The following is a 17,659-nucleotide window of genomic DNA, read 5'->3' as shown; positions in this document are numbered from 1 at the left end:
TGGTCATGCCCTGTTGGTTAGTGCTGTAGCTTGTTCCTTTACTGCCAGGGGCAGGGATTGAACCTAGGACCTGTGTGAATGATGTTCAAGTTACTCAAGCTCTCTGCCATTCCCCCCTCCCCCCATTCTCCTCCTGATGTCACTAAGGGCTTAGTATCGGTCCTTCATGCCTTACATAATGTGGGAGTCTGAATGAAGGTTTCTGGACCTCTTGGATAACTTCTTTAGTTGCCACACTGGGCAAAGCTCAGCTTGCCTTAGCTCGGGGAGTAAGTGGCTGATTGCTGCCCAGGCTGGAGCATTTTCCAAGAGAAGGTGCTCCTGACTGACCATCTATAAATAGTACCAGGGTGGGCCATTTGCAGTTTTGGAGGCTGGTACTTCCCATCTTCAGGTAGCAAGTCAGAAAACTGAGGTGAGAAATGAGTCAAAGCGGATGGTACAGCACTCTTTGGGGGGGCTGAGGAGGTCCCAGAGCCACTGTCACTGCACTCTGCAATTCTCAGGGTGTGCTAGGGGCAGGAGCACACAGAGAACGGTGTTTTGGTCCAGAGAAGATGTTGCTTTCTCCGACTCCCACTTTAATGAATATTTGACACTGCATTCTAGCTCTCCAGATGACAAGGGCGGTTTTTTGTTTATTACTTATTATTTTGGTTTTTTGAGAGTTTTTCTGTGTAGCCCTGGCTTTCCTGGCACTCATTTCATAGACCATGCAGGCCTCTATCTCAGATCTGTCTGTCTCTGCCTCCTGAGTGCTGGGATTAAAGGTGTGCGCCACCACCACTGCCCGACATTTTGTTTTAATTTACCAGTATCAACTCTTAGGTCAGGAACAAAAAAAAAATTACCAAGTGGATTCAGCAGCTGAGATACAGGCAGTAAATCAAGCTGTCAGCCAAGCCCAGTTAACCAGCCTATAGCACAATAGTCCTCAGAGCATTGTTTGCTTTTAAATGCGCACATGTATATGTTGGGGGAGTGCACACAATAGTATGTGCATACATGTATAGGCCAGAGAACAATGTTGGGTATCCCACCCTACCAGCTTCTGTCTTATCCTTTTGAGACAAGATCTCTTATTGAACCTGGAGCTTGGAGTTTTTTCAGCTGGGCTGGCTAGTCCAAAAACCTTGGGGATCTTTCTCTTCTCTTTGGCTCCCAGTACTGGGGTTACAGGTGCATGAAACTGCTCTTGGGTTTTGTGCATTGGTGCTGACCAAAGGGCCCCATCTTCTGGCCTAACAGAAGCAACTTCCTTAGGGAAGGAGCCTTTGAGATCTGCTGAGCCCAGGTTCCCTCCAGCTCAGAGCAGCAGTAGGAAAAGAGTTCACAAGATCCTGGCCAGGCCCCTCCTTCACCATTGGTAAACAAACTGCAGAGAGCCCTCAGTGAAGACAAAGGTCTCTGCCTAGCTCCCTCCCCAGCCATGGAAAACCAGAGCAGGTTTCTGTGCATAGGAAGGGGCAACTCCAGCACTGCCAGGCCTCTCCCCTGGGACAGAGCACCATCCAGTAGCTATGAAGGAAGCAAAATAAATTTGAGCTACAGCCCTAGGCTCTCAACTTCCAACTCTGGGGACCAGACCCAGGATGGAGGAGTGAGAACAGAAAACGCTGTTCCGACTGACCTTCCAAAGGCCATCAGTGCTGGTGGCCAGAAAGGAGTGGATTGTCTTCCTCGCCTGAGTGCTTCCCAGACACACTGAGGGCCTGGATTTAACAGAAGAAACAGGAATGGATTGTGCCAGGACTATGCTCTCTTGCAGGCTAACCTGGACCCCAGTTTTGCCTTGGATTCTGAGGCTTAGCTCCCCACTACCTCTGCACCATGGGTCCCCAGGGAAATGCAGATGAAGATCCTTGTATTGCCTCCTCTAAGTGAAGTCTGTGCTAGAATCCTGCAGCCAGGCAAGGGGCCTGATGTAGCTAGAACACAATGGAGGGAAAGATGTCAGAAGCTTGAAGAGGCAGGAACATTATGCTCTGGGCCTTAGGCTCATTGGTCAGACAGAGCAAGGGAAGCTGGGTAACTGGTGCCTGACTCCCTTGTTCCCTGTGCTTTTCTTAGTCATAATGGTGTCTCCTGAGAGATTCTGTATGAGGCTGCCCAAGGACCCATCAGTAAACCCTGTGGCAGCCAGCCTGTGTGCCCAACTGTTTGACAAAATGACCAGGGCAGATTTCACCAGCAGACTGCATAGTGCTCAGGGCCCTGAACTCTTTAGCTCTCCAAGCCTTGGGTGCCCTAGAGGACTCAGCTTTCCCCTATTACTCTTACACAGTGTTTGCTCAGTGCCCACTGGGTAGGACAAGGTAGAGGCTACACAACCCCTAGTACTTGAAAGCCCCACCTTGCCTCTGTGACCCCAGGCCAGGAAACAGCAGTGTAAAGGGTGTGTATGGAAATGGGGGAAGACAAGATGGGCTAAACCTTTTCCTCTAATTCTTTCACCTGTCACCACACTATGAGAGGCCTCAAGGACACCGCCTGCATTCCCACCCCAACATGGCTTGCTTACCCCTCAGGAAGCAGCCACCTGTCCTGCCCCTTCTATCTCTTTGGGGGCCTATAAAGGACAGCTTTGGTTCTCTTGAGACAAACTCTGTGTGCAGATCATGGGGGGTGTTTACTCACTGCACTTCACACGCTGTCCTCTGGGACTGCAGCCACCCATCTCCAGGGGTCAAAGTGACCACCCTACCTTCTGTGATTTCCTTCCTGGTCCCACTACTAGAGGCCAGACCTCTGAGCTTTGGGCTGGGGTGACAGTGGAGGGTTGCCAGGGCCTTCACTGAGTACCCCAAAAAACAGACTCATTAATGTTGTTTCTAGTTGAAATAGGTCGAGAACCAGAAGATAATATGGCTCACTGTGGACTAGAAGAAGCTGTTTACCACCTACCTACCCTGCTTCACCACTGGAAGGATCCTTCTGTTTCAGGGCAGGGGGCACGTGGCTGACTACTGTCCCATAAGCTTCTGCTCTGAACCTGCAGAGACAGAGTATGTGAGGAGCTACCATGGAGCCATCTCTGGGGCTAGAGCTGGCTCCCTCTAACTGTGCCAGCAGGTGAACCACACAGCTAGCTGCTTCCTCTACGCCCCCACCTCCAGGGTCCAGCCCCGGGATCTTTAAGAGACCCAAGGAGGAAGCGGCAGTGACACCCTAGGACAGTGCTCTCAACCTTCCTAATGCTTTGACCCTTTAATACAGTTCCTCATACAATTATTTTCGTTGCTACTTCATAACTGATTTTGCTACTGTTATGAACCGTCATGTAAATGTCTGCTTTGCAGAACGGTCTCAGGCGACACCTGTGAAAGAGCCATTCAGTCTCCAAAGGAGTCAGGAACCCCGGTTAAGCACCATTACTCTAGAGCATAGGTCCCCCTTACCCCTCCAAGGGTTCCTTGCTCTGGTCGCTCTCTCCTTTATTTTCCTTCAGTGTACATGAACAAACATGGCTGGGAAACAGAGCAGTTAGCAGCCCCGTCTGAGCCTGTCCCCAAATGGCACAGATGCAGGTCTCTGGCTAGCTTTATTGTTGCTCATGTCAGAGCTACAAAGGGTTTCCAGCAGTCACAGCACAAAGGCCCCTGCAGAGTCACCATCCAAGAGGTCTCTTCTGTGGGGACCTTGTCCTCACCCTGGCCCTTGACTTCCGCTATTACATGACCCTGTGACCTGGGCTCCAGTCTCCATCCGATGGTCTCAACAGGATCAAAGCATGGCCACCAGTTTGAAGGTTCCCTCAGGTTTGGCAGGAACCACATGGACAAAGGTCTTGTAGAGCACAGCACCCTTGGGCAGACTGGTGACCAGGTCCACGGCCTCGGAGTTTTGGGGATTGGGCACGTAGACCTCTTTCGTGTAGCGGACTATCCCCTCCTCCAGGGCATAGAGGCACTTGTTCTTCCCGAGCCCCACCTGTAACACACAGACCTGGTCAGCTGGAAGAGGACAGTGGTCTACCCCAAGGCCTCGGGCCAGGTTTCTCCTTCGCAGTGAAGTAGGGAGGAGTACAAGGGCAGGCTCTGGGGGTCCCTCTCAGGTTTCCCACTGCTTGGCACTTCTTTGCCTCTGCTACCTCACCAACTCCATGAGAAAGGACTGAAAAGAAAACAACCCCAACACTGGTAATGGCAGTAATGTTAACACAGCTCATCAGAAGCCACAGTGGACAGGTCCCTAAGCCAGGCCCTCAAAGGTGCCACAAATGCTCTGAGCATGCTTTGTTTACATTATAAAGTTTAGGTTCCATGAACATCCTGTATATGCTAGTAAAACAATAATGACATCAGCAAATACACACAGTGCTTACACAGTAAGTGCTTGCAGTTAAGTCCTGAGCTTAAGTACTGTTTCACACCATTACATTATAACTCATTTCTTACCTAGTGCATTAGATAGATATATTTCCAACTCCCTTTTCAGGTAATACAAAGTTAAGTGTTTTAATAAATAGTATATTTAATACATATTTTTTTTTTTACATTTTAAAGAGTTATTGATTATGAATACAGTATTTCTCCTACAGGTATGCCTGCAGGCCAGAAGAGGGCACAAGATCTCATTATCAATGGTTGTGAGCCAACATGTGGTTGTTGGAAATTAAACTCAAAATCTCTGGAAGAGCAGCCAGTGCTCTTAACCTCTGAGCCATCTCACTAACCCCTTCAGATTTTTAAACTGTATACTTTTTTTTTTTTCTTTTACAACTTGAAATTAGATGCATAGTAAAACCTGAGGGACTGGAGAGATGACTCAATGGCTAGAAGCACTTACTGTTCTCCCAGAGGACCTGAGTTGAGTTCCCAGCACCCATATGGCAGCTCACAACTGCTTGTAATTCCAGTTTCAAACAATCCGACACTGTTTTCTGGCCTCCTAGGATATCCACACATACAGACACAGATAGATAGGTAGGTAGGTAGATAGGTAGACAGAGAGAGAGAGAGAATATCCACACATACAGAGATAGATAGGTAGGTAGGTAGATAGGTAGATAGACAGAGAGAGAAAGAGAAAGAGATTTTTTTTTTGGTTCGGTTTCTTGAGACAGGGTTTCTCTGTTTGCTTTGGAGACTGTCCTGGAACTAGCTCTGTAGACTAGGCTGGCCTCCAACTCACAAAGATCCATCTGCCTCTGCCTCCCGAGTGCTGGGATTAAAGGTATGCACCACGCACGCCCGGCTGAGAGAGAGATTTTTTTAAGAAAAGAAAAAGAAAGTAAGTTAGGCATGGTGGTGTATGCCTGCAATGTCTGCCAGGACTTAGGAGGGAATCACTGCAATTTTAAGACCAGCCTGGACTACAAGGAAAGTTCCAGGCCAGCCAGAGGTACATAGCAAGGAGACCCTGTCTTAAAAACAAACAACAAAAAACAGATGTGTGGCAAGTCTTACACAACCAGTGCAACACTATTTGGTGTCTCTCTCTGATTAAAAGCACCAGTCTATAAGCCAAGAGAGGTGGCATACAGCTGTAATCCCCACACTCAGGTGGCTGTGGCAGGAGATGGAGAATTCAAGGCCTGCTTGGGCAATATAATTCAACCCTTTCCTAAGCAAACAAATGACAAAATAATAATAGTAATATGGTTCAAATCCTAGCTCTGCTAAATATATCATGTGATCTTTGGCAAGTTACTTTCCTGTGTCTGCAAAACATGGATAAACTCCCTACTTTTATGGGGTCATTGGAAGGATGGAATGAATGGACCATGAAGAACTTGGAGCATACTTAGCTTAAACACACCAGCTCCTACTGTCACTATTTTAGTAAAGAATTCACATCCGATGTCTTTCTTTGGCAAGGAGTTCAGAGTGGGGGTCGCTGATAGGGTCTCACTCCGCAGTCCTGGCTGGCCTTGAATGCAGAGATATGCCTGCCTTTGATTTGAGTGCTGGGTTGAAGGCATACTCCACTATCCTGGACTTGATGTTTAAAATTTTATTTTATGTATTTGAGTGTTTTGCCTGCATGTAAGTCTGTGTACCACTTGTATGACTGCTACCATTTGGACAGAAGAGGGTGTCAGATCCTTAGAACTGGAGTTACGGATGGTTGTGAATCACCCTGTGGTGCTGGGAATTGAACCCAGATGCTCTTAACTGCTGAGCCATCTCTTAGCCCCTTTCATGTTGTTTTTAACTAAAGGAAAAGTATTGATTGAATCTGATTCTAGTAGAATAAAAATATTTCTTCCTTTTGAGTCATAAAAGGGAAAATGCCTTTAATTTCAGCATTTGGGAGGCAGAGGCAGATGGATCTCTGTCTTAGGCCAGCTTGGTCTACAGAGCTACACAGAGAAACCCTGTCTCAAAAAAAAAAAAAAAAAAAAAAAAAAAATTACAAATTGATTAAAACCCTGAAAAGCACATGTATGCCACTTTCAGAAATAACTGTATTTTAAGCACATTGTTTCTAGATCCTCAGGCAGCTGCAAATACTCCATATGTCATATCATATAACCCACTTCCATTTGCTATGGGAGAGAAAAAATGAGGCTCGGGACATGCTATGATCTAATGTTAGGCAAATCTGAGCTTTGGTTCCAGCACTCTCTGAGCCTCTGGCATTTCAACCATAAAACAGAGATGACATCTACCCCACCAGGATGGGCTGAAGACACAAGACACACGCATGAAAAGGTTGCCCTAAGAAAGGAAAGGGGGAAGGACACAGAGCAACTCACATGGGCGCCTGGGTGCCATCGAAACTGACGCTGAGTGCCAAGGATGTTACCAGCATGAACATAGTGACCTAAAAGAGGAGTCCACAGTTGAGCTGACTCTGCACCAGCATTCACAGAGGCACAGCAAAATGCTGAGAAACTGTGACCAACCCCCACCCTGCTCATGGAAAACACCTCCAAGATGGTCTTAATAAATAGCACCTGACCCCCACCCGGCAGCCTCTTTTTGGTTGCATGGCTAAGAAACTAGAACTCAATGGGGCTCCCACCCCTCCCTAGACCTCATTTGCCCCTTCAATGTGGAGCCAATGCTTTGGTGAACTTCGGAGAGCACAGCGTGAGGCACTTGCATGGCAGTTCAGCTCTTCTAAGAAAGAGTGGCACAGATAACCCTCACCTTCCATTTTCTTGATGCCATAGTGTTTGCCTCGTGATTTGCCACCAAGGTTCTTGGAGCTTCCACCTGTCTTCTTGGATGCATATCTGACAGCAAGAGCTGTAGCTGCCTTGGGGCTCAACAGGGCTGTAAGTGCAGAGGAAAGAGAAACATTACTCAGAGAGGCTCCCAAATAGGATGCACATTCTTTGCCTCTGTGGATCATTTGCTAAGCTGAGAAGCAGCAAGGGAGACGAGAAAGAAGACAGGTGTGTGAAGGGAACAGGAATGCTAAGCGTATGGTATTCAGAGAATGCTGGGCAGGGAGCAATTCATCCTTGGAATAAGCTGAGAGGTTAGCTCATGGTGCGGGGTGTGCATGTGTGTCAGGGAGGGCAGACAATGAGCATAAATGGGGGGGTGGGGGTGGAAAAAGTAAAGATCATGTGCTCTGGCTCCTGACACATTTGGTCCTGCTGAGCAAGGAAACAGAAGCAGACACCAGACAGCTGCCTTCTTCAAAAATTCAGTCTTATGCCCTAGGGAAGGGCCAGACCACGGGACATGCACAGAGGTTTCTGCTTCAGCCTCACTTAACACTTCCTTAGCTATCCCCTCACCCACTAAACACTTGTCAACCGCACCAGAAGAGCAGTGCATCAGGGTCCCTCTGACAGGCAGCTGGCCATTTCAGAAAGATCTTTTCGTCCCAGAACCCACAAGCATGTGTTCAACCAAGATCAGCACCAATCTGACCTCTCCACTCATCCCAAAGTGCTCAGCCACAGTAATTCTAAAACAGTAATGATGTGGGAGGAGTTGAAGTAGGCAGATATGATCAAAATACATTGTATATATGAATAAGGATGTCAAAGAATAAATAAAAATACTTTTAAAAGAACATTATCTAAAATGCATACTAATGGGGCTGGAGAGATGGCTCAGAGGTTAACAGCACTGGCTGCTCCTGCACAGAACCTCAGGTCAATTCCTTGCACTCATGCAGTGGTTCACTACATCTGTAACTCCAGTTCCAGGATCCACTGGCTTATTCTGACCTCTGTGGGTACCAGGCACACAACATGACGCACATATGTACACTCAAGCAAAACACTCATACACATAAAACTCAGGCTAACATGGGCAACGGGCAATCTGATTTTAGGTCTCTAGACAAAATTATAGGACAGTGTCAGCACCTGTAGAAAAGCTTTACAGTGTCTGAAGCATAAGCTCATAGTGCCAGTTACCTAGGTTTCTCATATCCTCATAAAAACAGAAAGTAGCTGGGATATAGGGCTAGAGAGAAGAATTTGCAGAGCAGGCTGAGCAGAGTGGTGCACGAACACCTTTAATCTCAGCACTAAGAAGGCAGAGGTAGGATGATCTCTGTGAGTCCAAGGCCAGCCTGGTCTACAGAGTGAGTTTCAGCGGGATAGCCAGGGCATGTGAGAACCCATCTCAAAAATGAAACAAGCAATAAAAAAAAAAAAGAAAGAAAGAAAGAAAGAAAGAAAGAAAGAAAAAAAGAAAAAAAGAGAGAGAGAGAAAAAAGAAAGAAACATGTTCAATGTCCAGCAGTGGAATCTTCCTAAGTTTAAACATCCACTTTCAGGTCTCAGCCTCACGTAAAAACTGTAGTTACAGGCATGTACTACCTGGCTTCAGCCACTGACTTGTGGGTGACTGATGTTTTTGCTTGTCTACATTGTTTCATTCATTAATCTTTGCTCTAGGGGAAAACAAGGAGAACCTGCAGGTTACTTCTCTTCTGTCGTTTTACAGAGCAGAGACCTGTGGAGTCTATCTTCAGAGAAGATGTCATACTCATCCACCTCTCTCCTAGTTCACTACCATCACCACTAATATCTTGGCCAAATCATCCTATAGCTCGGCTGCTATTCTAGTTTTCCAGCCTGATTATTTTATTTATTTATAGCTTTTGAGACTGATCCCGATGGCTTTGGACCTGAGGCAACCCCCCCTGTCTCAGGCTCCCAAGCACAGGGATTACAAGCACTTCCATTCCTGTTTTTATTTGCATTCAGCCTGCCTCCTCTTAACTTGCTACTCAAAATATAAAACTGGATCAAGTCACTTTCTTGCTTTCTTTCTACAGAGGGTTAGGTTTGTCTCTTTTAGGCCTTCATAGTTATCTCTTCATAAGATATCCTTGAGGACTTAATTTAAGACTCTTCACAGCACTTATCACAACTAAGTTATTTACATGTTTATTGCTGTACCTACAGAAAGGGGTTGTAACCATGTTTTTTGTTTGTTTGGTTTGGTTTTTCGAGACAGGGTTTCTCAGTGTGGCTTTGGAGCTTGTCCTGGAATTCGCTTTGTAGACAGACCAGGCTGGTCTCGAACTCACAGAGATCCTCCTGCCTCTGGAGTGCTGGGATCAAAGACATGCGCCCCCACCGCCCATGAGCGTTGGTCATGATTATATACACCTGAAAATCCAGCACTAAGACGCAAACTACACAATGGGGGGGGGGGGAACCTAACTTCTAAACAATGATTAACTCTTGTGAACATAGTCTCCAAACACGAAGGAACCCACATAAACCCAGAGGGGATGAGGCGTCTAGAGTTGCGCTCTCATCCTACACGCCCACCCTCCGGCAGCGCCGCCCACCACGTGTCACATGACCGGAGGCAGTCGGCTTCCAAAGGTCGCGAGCCCCTCTCTCCTTTGGCATCCAGGGTTCGCCCTGAGACCCAGTTTCCATCTCCCAGCCTCCCTGCTAGTTCTCCTCCTCCCAGCAGCCACAGCACTGAGCTACCTGCTGCCCCCGTCCTCAGCGAAACAACTGCCGACGCCATGTTAGCTTCTCATTCGCTTCCGGGCTGGGAAATCCGCTTCCGCTACCGGGAGCTCTACTTCCGGGTCCTGCTTACAATTCAAAGAGTGGCGGGAGCAGTACCAGGTGAGCGCAGGTCTTGTGGGGTTTGTGGCCGGTACCTCCGGGGCTTCCTGCAATGGATCGCTGGCCTCAGAGGCAGGGAGCATGGCCGGCACAGATGTTTGTCCCACTGCTGGAGTCACCCGAAGCCAAGGGAGGGACCAGGATGAGGCTCTAACAGATTCTGCGCTAAGCTGGTTGTAGATGCACAGTTTCATTTAATTACTACAAACTTAAGTTACTGGTCGTGTATTAAAGAAACCGAGATCCAGGAAGCTTCCAAGGATTATCCTGGGCCACGCCTGCAGTCACTGATTATTTGCTGAGAGAATGGCTCTTGCTTGTAGCCCAGCAATTCCAGGCATGCCTCAGTATACACTCAAGAAGTGTGAAAACATACCCATTCAAATGTTTGTACGAGAATGTTTGTGGAAACATAATAGCCAAGAAAGGGAAGCAAAGTGTCCATCAAGCAATAAATGCGTAAACAAAATGTGGCCTAGCCACACAATGGGATGGTATTCAGCTAAGAAAAAAGAAGGCAGTACTGGAGCTTAATACTGCTGCAAAAGGATCCTGAAAGCATTAACGTGAAACACACCAGCCACAAAAGGCACATACTGTGTGCTTGTATGAAACACACAGGATACAGAAGTCCATAGAGACAATAGACTTTATTTTGGTTGTTAGCTGCTGGGAGAGGGAAAGAATGGGCAATGACTTTTTAATGGTTGTGGGACTTCTCTTTTCAGACAGTCTCACCAGGTCATATAGGCTGGCCTTGAACTCAAAATATCCTCCTGTATCTCCCTCCTGAGAGGTGGGATTGCAGGTGTGCACCAGCATGCCCAGTTTATATAAGATTTCTTTTTGTGATGATGAAGACATTCTGGAATTAAATAATGGTAATGGTTAAACAACACAAAAATACTAAACCCCATTAAACCCATGCATGGCTCTATGCATACTAGGAAAGCACTTTACTGCTGATCTACTATTCCAACTCCTAAAGTACATTTTAAATATATAAACTATTTATGTGATTTATAAATATGAATTATAAAATATAGTTATGTGAATTATTAGTTTTTCCTGAAAGTCCTCTGATTGCCACTTATGGGCTAGGGTATGCACGTGCCCACACACGTAATGATCTCCATGTCAAATCAGGAATTATTGTGCATACTTGTAATCCCAGCACTTGTGAGTGAGAGGCAGAGAGATCAGGAGTTCACAGCCAACCTGAGCTACATAGGACTCTCTCAAAAAGACAAAACAGAAAACTATGTTGAGTGCAGAGATCAGCAAGGAGCTAGTATTGTATTTTGTTAGTAGTCCCAGCAAAGTTTTATAACTGTATTTTGATTATAATTCACCATGACCTAGAAAGGTTTTGAAGTGGGAATCCTGTTGGCGTACCAGAGTTGAGTTCCAGAGTGAATGTGTTGGCATATGTTCTATTTCTCTGATTCTCTTAACTTATGTGTCTTCATTAAGTTTGGCCACATGAATATCTCTATTGAATGGTCTCTTACACGTCTCATCTCCTTTTAGGCAATTGATAGCATGTGTTGATGGCTTTAAAAAAGCTATCCCTCTCGCTGCTTTCCATGGAGAGTGATTCTGAGGAATTGCCCACATTTGCCTTTCTGAAGAAGGGACCATCTTCAGCTGACAGGAATCAGCCTCACAAGGAGAATGTAGTGGTTGTCACCTCAGATTCTGAGGCCTCCTGTCCTCCATCACCAGGCTTGAAAGATCCGCCATTTGTCCCAGACACAGCTGAAGCTCCCACACAAGCAGGGCCAGTCAGGGTGCTGAGCAGTGAAAGTGAAGAGGAAGATATATTTGTCCCCCTGGCTGAGAGGATCACATGTAAGTTTTTGACGCATAAGCAGCTGAGCCCAGAGCCCTCTAGCTCCTCACTTAAAACTGTGTCGAATCATCAGAATATAAGTGGACCATGTGACTGGAAAAAGCAGCCAATTTCAGAGACCCCAGATGTTCCTCTTAATGACACCTTGGAGAAAAGCCCAGCAAAGGATGGGGACTCTGTCTTAGACAGTTCTAGCCAACAGCTTCCAGCTTACCAGTCTGTCTGCAGGGAGCTGGCAGTAACCAAAACAGTTCCTGATATCCCTCTGCCGCAGAAGAGAACCAAGCACAGTCAGAAGGTCCAGAGAAGCGGCTCTCAGGGATGCTGGCAGCAAAGACAGGCAAGCAGGCAGGAAAACGCCCCAAGCCAACATGAAAATAAAAAGAAGGCAGTGATGGTCAACAGACTGAAAGCCCAGAGGCCTGAGGAATGCCTGAAGCACATTGTGGTGGTGTTGGATCCAGGTTCTCCCAGATTCCAGCTTCCCTTTGAGCCCAGTTCTGTGTCCAGGACTCTCCCGTGACCATCTCTTTCCAATCTATTGTAGCGCTTTTGCAGATGGAAGGTGGAGGCCAGCTCCTGGGAGCACTACAGTCCATGGAGTGCAACTGCGTGATTGAAGCCCAGGCTGTGGCTCGAAGTATCACTTGGAGGAGGAGGACAGAGCTGGCAGAGGTATGAGCTTCTGGCTGGAGGTCCTCCTTCCCCTTCACCCTCTAAAACCGATACACTGCTCCTGGTTGAGACTGAGTGGCATAGCTGTTACTGTTCTCAAGTCTGAAGGGATGAGGAGAGGAAGTGGCTAGCAGAATCCAGAAGAACCGAGAGGGCCAACACAGAGAAGCCTTGATCTGTCATAGAGGTGTAGGTATAGTGAACAACAGGTGACACTATTATGGGCAGTCCTGGGAAATAAACAGGCAGAGTTCATTCTCTTTCCATCCAGTGTACCACTCAGGTTCCTAGCTGGGAGCCCAAGGGCCTGGGGATCATGTGATATCTAGACGTAGCTTAAGCAGAGTGGGACAGGGGAAGAGAGTGTGTATGCAATCCCCCTAGTTCTCTAACTGGGCTTCGGGATTGGAGAAGCTGTTTAGATCCTGGCCCCGTGGCTTTACTGCTGGACTCTGCAGGTTACCACATGTCTTGTGCTTCAGGTGCCTGTTGTAGACGGAGGACACTGGTAACAGCACTTTCCCCTGTTGGAGGGTCTAAGTGAGGTAATCTGGGTCTAGTAGGCTAACGACACATATCCATCTTCTAGCCTTGGGTGTCCACGATACTATACCAGCTGTTTCTACCATTCCTCCTATCTGCGAATCCAGATACCCCCCTTTTAGGAGTTTAGAAACAAAACTTTATGATGTTTGTTTCCCTCTCATTTGGCCCTCATAACTCTCAGTAACTTAGGACAGTCACCTACACATTTAACTTGTGTTATTACCAAAACTATATTCATATAGTTTAGCGGCACACACCTTTATAATCCCAGCACTTAGGAGACAGAAGCTGGTGGATCTCTGAGTTTGAAACCAGCCTGGTTTATATATAGTGATCAGGACACTATATATTTGAGACCCTGTCTCAAAAACAAACAATAAAACTTCTTATATTCATGGAGAAGTTTGTCTTTGAAGACACTTTGCAGGTTCTCTCATGTTCCTGTCACAGCTGTCCTGAAGGTGAAATCTTCCCGTAACACAGGTAGAGAAATGGTGGGATCAGAAAAGCTAAATGCCTTGTTCAGGGTCACAGCTGGAACTAAACCGCAGAGCTCCTATCTGCACCCTGCTGTGATAGGAATCTTGCATTGGGTTCTAGGAGCCATGAGAAAACTGGTCTTGTTCCCAATCACTCCTCAGAACTGTTACTGTGGGGTGGTTGTCCTTGGAGCAGCCTGGCTTTTACTGAGTCCTTAGTCTGATGAAGGTTTTGTGTGTGTGGAGTGTGTGTGTGTGTGTGTGTGTGTTTCTCTGGTGGTGCTGGGGATGGAGCCCAGGGCTTCATGTATACCAGGCAAACACTCTACCGTTGAGCTTCATACCCAGCACCAATTCCTCCCCCCATCTCCCCTGATTTTTTTTTTTTTTTTTTTTTTTTTTTGAGATAGGGTCTCTGTGTAGCTCAGGCTGTCCTTAAACTCAGATCCACCTGCCTCTGCCTCCCAAGTGTTGAGATTAAAGGTGTTTGCCATCATGCTTGGCAATTTAAGTTTGAGACAGGGTCCCTCTGTGTCACCCTGACTACCCTGGAACTCTCTATTTTGACCAGGCTGGCCTTGAATTCACAGAGATTTTCCTACCTATGCCTCCTGAGAGCTGGGATTAAAGGTGTGTTAACACTCCCAGCTTTAAAAATGTATTATTGTTGTGTACATGTGTGTGTGCCACAGTGCATGTGTGAGGGTCAGAAGACAACTTTGTGGTATCATTTCTCTCCTTCCTCCTCTACATGGGTTCTAGGCTTCGAACTCCAGTCACCAGGCTTGTTGGCAAGTTGTTTTGGTCACTGAATCCTCCTACCCATCCTGTTCATATTCCATGTCTGAGATGCAGTGCACCACCAGCACTGAATAAACAATTGAGAGGGGAGGGACCAGATCACAGGTGATTTTTCTTGCCATCATGACATCATTCAAGAAGGAAAGGCTATTATATAGGGCTATTCACCCAGAAAATCCATCCCACCCACAGGAACCACAGCTGCTAACCTTCCCGGTGCTGTGTTCTTGGGTCTTTGGCAGGATGGAGAAGGCTGGCTGGAAGAACCAACCATCCTGGTGTTGCTCCTGGCAGAGGCCTTCATGTCCATGGTGTACAATTTAAAGCAGGTGTGTGGGGCTAGGGGGTAGAACTGAGGCATGGGATGGTGCCAGCCTCTTCCCAAAGAGCCAATGTTAATGCCCTTCTTGCCACTTTATGCAGGGAAGTCCGGGAAGTACCAAGAAAGGGAAGGATACACTTGAGGGCTTTGTAACTGATGTCACAGCAAGGACAGGGAAAGCATTGTCACTGGTAATTGTGGACCAGGAGAAATGCTTCAGGTATGGATATGCCCTATAGATATAGGCCTTAAAGGGGCAGCTTGTGAGTTAGCAAGGGGGAATATTCACCCTGGCTTCAAGGCGTTCTGGAAGATGGTGTCCCTGATAAGCTGTGGGCTATGCTGGCCATTGTCCTGCAACACTTCTGCCTGGCTTAGTTTGGGGCTGCTGTTCCAGGGCTCAGAATCCTCCAAAGAGAAGGAAATCAGGAATGGCAAAGAAACAGGCCAAAGAGAAGCAGCAGAAGAGACAAGAGTCTAACACAAGACTCATGATGTCCAGGGTAGACATGGAAGAGGTAAGAAATCCTGTTACCTGGGTCAGGTGAGTGCTCACTGGTTATCTAATTAGATTTTCAGCTGAGAAGAAATAAAAGGCACACTAGTACTTCTGTCTACCAAGGAGTGAGTAGGAAAGGGGAATAAATGGAGCCAAGAGGCTGAGTGTAGCTTCAGTGCACACTGAGAAGACTTCCAACCAGTCTCTCCACTTTTCAAGTCTGTTGTTACCTTTGGGTTCCTAGGCTTTGGTGGATCTGCAGCTACATACAGAGGCCCAGGCTCGGATGGTGCAGAGCTGGAAAGAGCTGGCTGACTTCGCCTGTGCGTTTACAAAGGCTGTGGCTGAAGCGCCCTTCAAGTGAGTGACCTGGCAAGCCCCACTCCATGCTAGGCCTTGCTTTTCCCTTGGTTCCTGCAGCCAGAAAAATTTGCCTTTCTCCTAAACTGCCACCAGCCCCAGTGTCTGTTTTTAGGTAAAGGCCTATCTTATGCTGGAGATTGTTGGCAAATCTAGAGCTGGAGAGATGGCTCAGAGGTTAAGTAAGAACACTTGCTGCTCTTGCACAGGACTCAGACTGTTCTCACACCCACATGGCAGCTCACAACTGTCTATAAGTTCAGTTCCAAGGGATCTAACACCCTCTTCTGGCCTATGAGGGCACCAGGCAAGTAAGTGATGCACATACATACATGGAGGCAAATACTCATACACATAAAAGACCATGCCGGGCAGTGGTGGTGCATGCCTTTAATCCCTGCACTCAGGAGGCAGATGCAAGTGGATCCCTGTGAGTTTGAGGCCAGCCTGGTCTATAGAGCTAGTTCCAGGAGAGCTAGGGCTGTTACACATTGAAACTCTGTCTTGAAAAACATAAATAAGTGAATAAATACTCAATTCCAGCCCTTTATAAAAATATTCTTTAACTCAGATGCAGATCTATTGTATAAATTAATGCTGGGTTACTAGGATCCATTCAGGTTAGATCTTGAGTAATCTTAGTCTGAACTGAAAACTCAGGGATTTCAGGGACAACCGATAACTGAGATTGAGTTTTCCAAGCCCCCGGCAAGTGAGAACCAGAAATAGATTCCAAATTGACCAATATTCAGCCCTCTGTGCCTACAAACCCAATGCAACATAACATCAGGAAAAAAAAAAAAAAAACCCAATACCTTCTCTAGTGAAAAAGACTAGACGCAGGGGTTGTGTTTTAATTTGTGTGTGTGTGCATATGTACGAGAGTGTGGGCAATAACCTCAGATACAGGTCCTTACGGAAAATGCAAGAATTTCTTTGTCACTGCCTGTGTAGGGATAGCTGGCCTGTGATTCCAGGGATTCTGTCTCCATATCCCATAATCCCATTGTAGGTCTGGGGTTACAGATGCAGCAAGCACTTTACTGGGGAACTCATGTATTTCCTCAGGACCCAGATGCAATTTTATTTTCTTCTTTGTATGTATATGGTTGTCTTGCCTTCATGTGTGTGCGTGATGTGTGCAGTGCCCAAGGAGGACAGAAGGGGGCATCAGATCCTTTGGAATTGGAGTTGGGTAGAAGTGAGCTGCCTGCCTTGTGAATGCTGGGAATCAAATCTGCTATTTTGGCAGAGCAATCATGGCTCTTACCTGCTGAGTCATCATCTCTCCAGCACCCCCCACCCCCACCCCAAACTAAATGCAGTTTTTAAGGGAACCTGCAACCAACAACGTGCTTGAGAACAGAAGGACTCAAATTGGCCTGAATTTTTCAGTCCACAGTTGAGGGGACAAATAATTAGGAGAGAGGAACTCAGGTCCCCAATGGTGCTCTTGCAGGAAGCTCCGGGATCAAACCAGCTTTTCCTTCTATCTGGAGAAAGACTGGGCTGGAGGGATGAAAGTGGACCAAGCTGGTAGGGGACTTGCACTGATCTGGAGGAGGCAGATTCAGCAGCTGAACCGAGTCAGTTTGGAAATGGCCAGTGCTATTGTGGATGCCTATCCCTCACCACAGCTCTTGGTACAGGTATACTGCTATGGGTGGTCTCACTCTCTGAAATTCCTGAGGGAAGTTTTATTGGGGGTCCAGGAATGTATGTCAGCAGTGGGTTGTCTGGCCTGAGAAAGGACAGGTTCTCCTGCCTCAAATTGACCTTATTACCCTCCTGTCCTGGCTCATAATAAACCAAAGGATTGCCATGGATGGGTGGTATAGGATTAAGAGGTCATTTACCACTTCCAGGCTTATCAGCGGTGTTTTTCGGAGCAAGAACGCCAGAATTTGCTGGCCAACATACAGGTACGCCGTGGAGAAGGTGTGACATCCACCTCCCGCCGTGTTGGGCCAGAACTATCCAGGCGGATCTACCTTCAGATGACCACACTGCAACCAGATCTCATCTTAGACAATGTTGACTGATGTCCCGTGGCAAGAGGATTAAAGATTCCCCATCCTTGGTATGTGACAGCAGAGGGAGCCAGAAGTACCTCTCA

The 17,659-nt window shown here is 47.0% G+C and overlaps 2 protein-coding genes across 3 annotated transcripts; one reads left to right on the top strand and one right to left on the bottom strand.

Moving 5' to 3' along the window:
- Positions 1–3,540: 3,540 nt before the first annotated feature.
- Positions 3,541–9,973, bottom strand: Mrpl27 (mitochondrial ribosomal protein L27). Of its 2 annotated transcripts, none has more exons than XM_051203398.1 (4): positions 9,718–9,839; positions 7,098–7,223; positions 6,701–6,768; positions 3,541–3,930 (listed from the first exon to the last, which is right to left on the bottom strand). In XM_051203398.1, exons 1-4 carry the CDS (start codon positions 9,809–9,811, stop codon positions 3,724–3,726), a joined length of 495 nt encoding a protein of 164 aa, XP_051059355.1. In that variant the 5' UTR covers positions 9,812–9,839; the 3' UTR covers positions 3,541–3,723. The 2 variants fall into 2 exon arrangements, with proteins under 2 accessions (XP_051059355.1, XP_051059429.1); XM_051203472.1 differs by lacking the exon at positions 9,718–9,839 and adding an exon at positions 9,866–9,973 and having other exon boundaries at positions 3,543–3,930.
- Eme1 (essential meiotic structure-specific endonuclease 1) lies at positions 9,873–17,633 on the top strand. The gene is made up of 9 exons (XM_051203583.1): positions 9,873–10,009; positions 11,540–12,325; positions 12,409–12,536; positions 14,605–14,691; positions 14,786–14,904; positions 15,082–15,202; positions 15,428–15,543; positions 17,003–17,192; positions 17,409–17,633. Exons 2-9 carry the CDS (start codon positions 11,560–11,562, stop codon positions 17,583–17,585), a joined length of 1,704 nt encoding a protein of 567 aa, XP_051059540.1. The 5' UTR covers positions 9,873–10,009; positions 11,540–11,559; the 3' UTR covers positions 17,586–17,633.
- The last annotated feature ends 26 nt before the right edge of the window (positions 17,634–17,659 follow it).

The sequence above is a fragment of the Phodopus roborovskii genome, unplaced genomic scaffold (genome assembly GCF_943737965.1).
Source record: "Phodopus roborovskii unplaced genomic scaffold, PHOROB, whole genome shotgun sequence".
In the NCBI taxonomy this organism is placed as follows: Eukaryota; Metazoa; Chordata; class Mammalia; order Rodentia; family Cricetidae; genus Phodopus; species Phodopus roborovskii.
This window is presented reverse-complemented; position numbering and strand designations above follow the sequence as displayed.

Coding starts and splice junctions, on each gene's coding strand:
- Mrpl27 (XM_051203398.1), bottom strand. CDS start 9,811: ATGGAAACTGGGTCTCAGGGCGAACCCTGGATGCCAAAGGAGAGAGGG. Junction 6,769..7,097: donor TGGCATCAAGAAAATGGAAG/GTGAGGGTTATC, acceptor CTCCTCTTTTAG/GTCACTATGTTCATGCTGGT. Junction 3,931..6,700: donor GATGGCACCCAGGCGCCCAT/GTGAGTTGCTCT, acceptor TGTGTGTTACAG/GTGGGGCTCGGGAAGAACAA.
- Eme1 (XM_051203583.1), top strand. CDS start 11,560: ATGGCTTTAAAAAAGCTATCCCTCTCGCTGCTTTCCATGGAGAGTGAT. Junction 14,905..15,081: donor GACCAGGAGAAATGCTTCAG/GTATGGATATGC, acceptor CTGCTGTTCCAG/GGCTCAGAATCCTCCAAAGA. Junction 15,544..17,002: donor GTGGCTGAAGCGCCCTTCAA/GTGAGTGACCTG, acceptor GTGCTCTTGCAG/GAAGCTCCGGGATCAAACCA.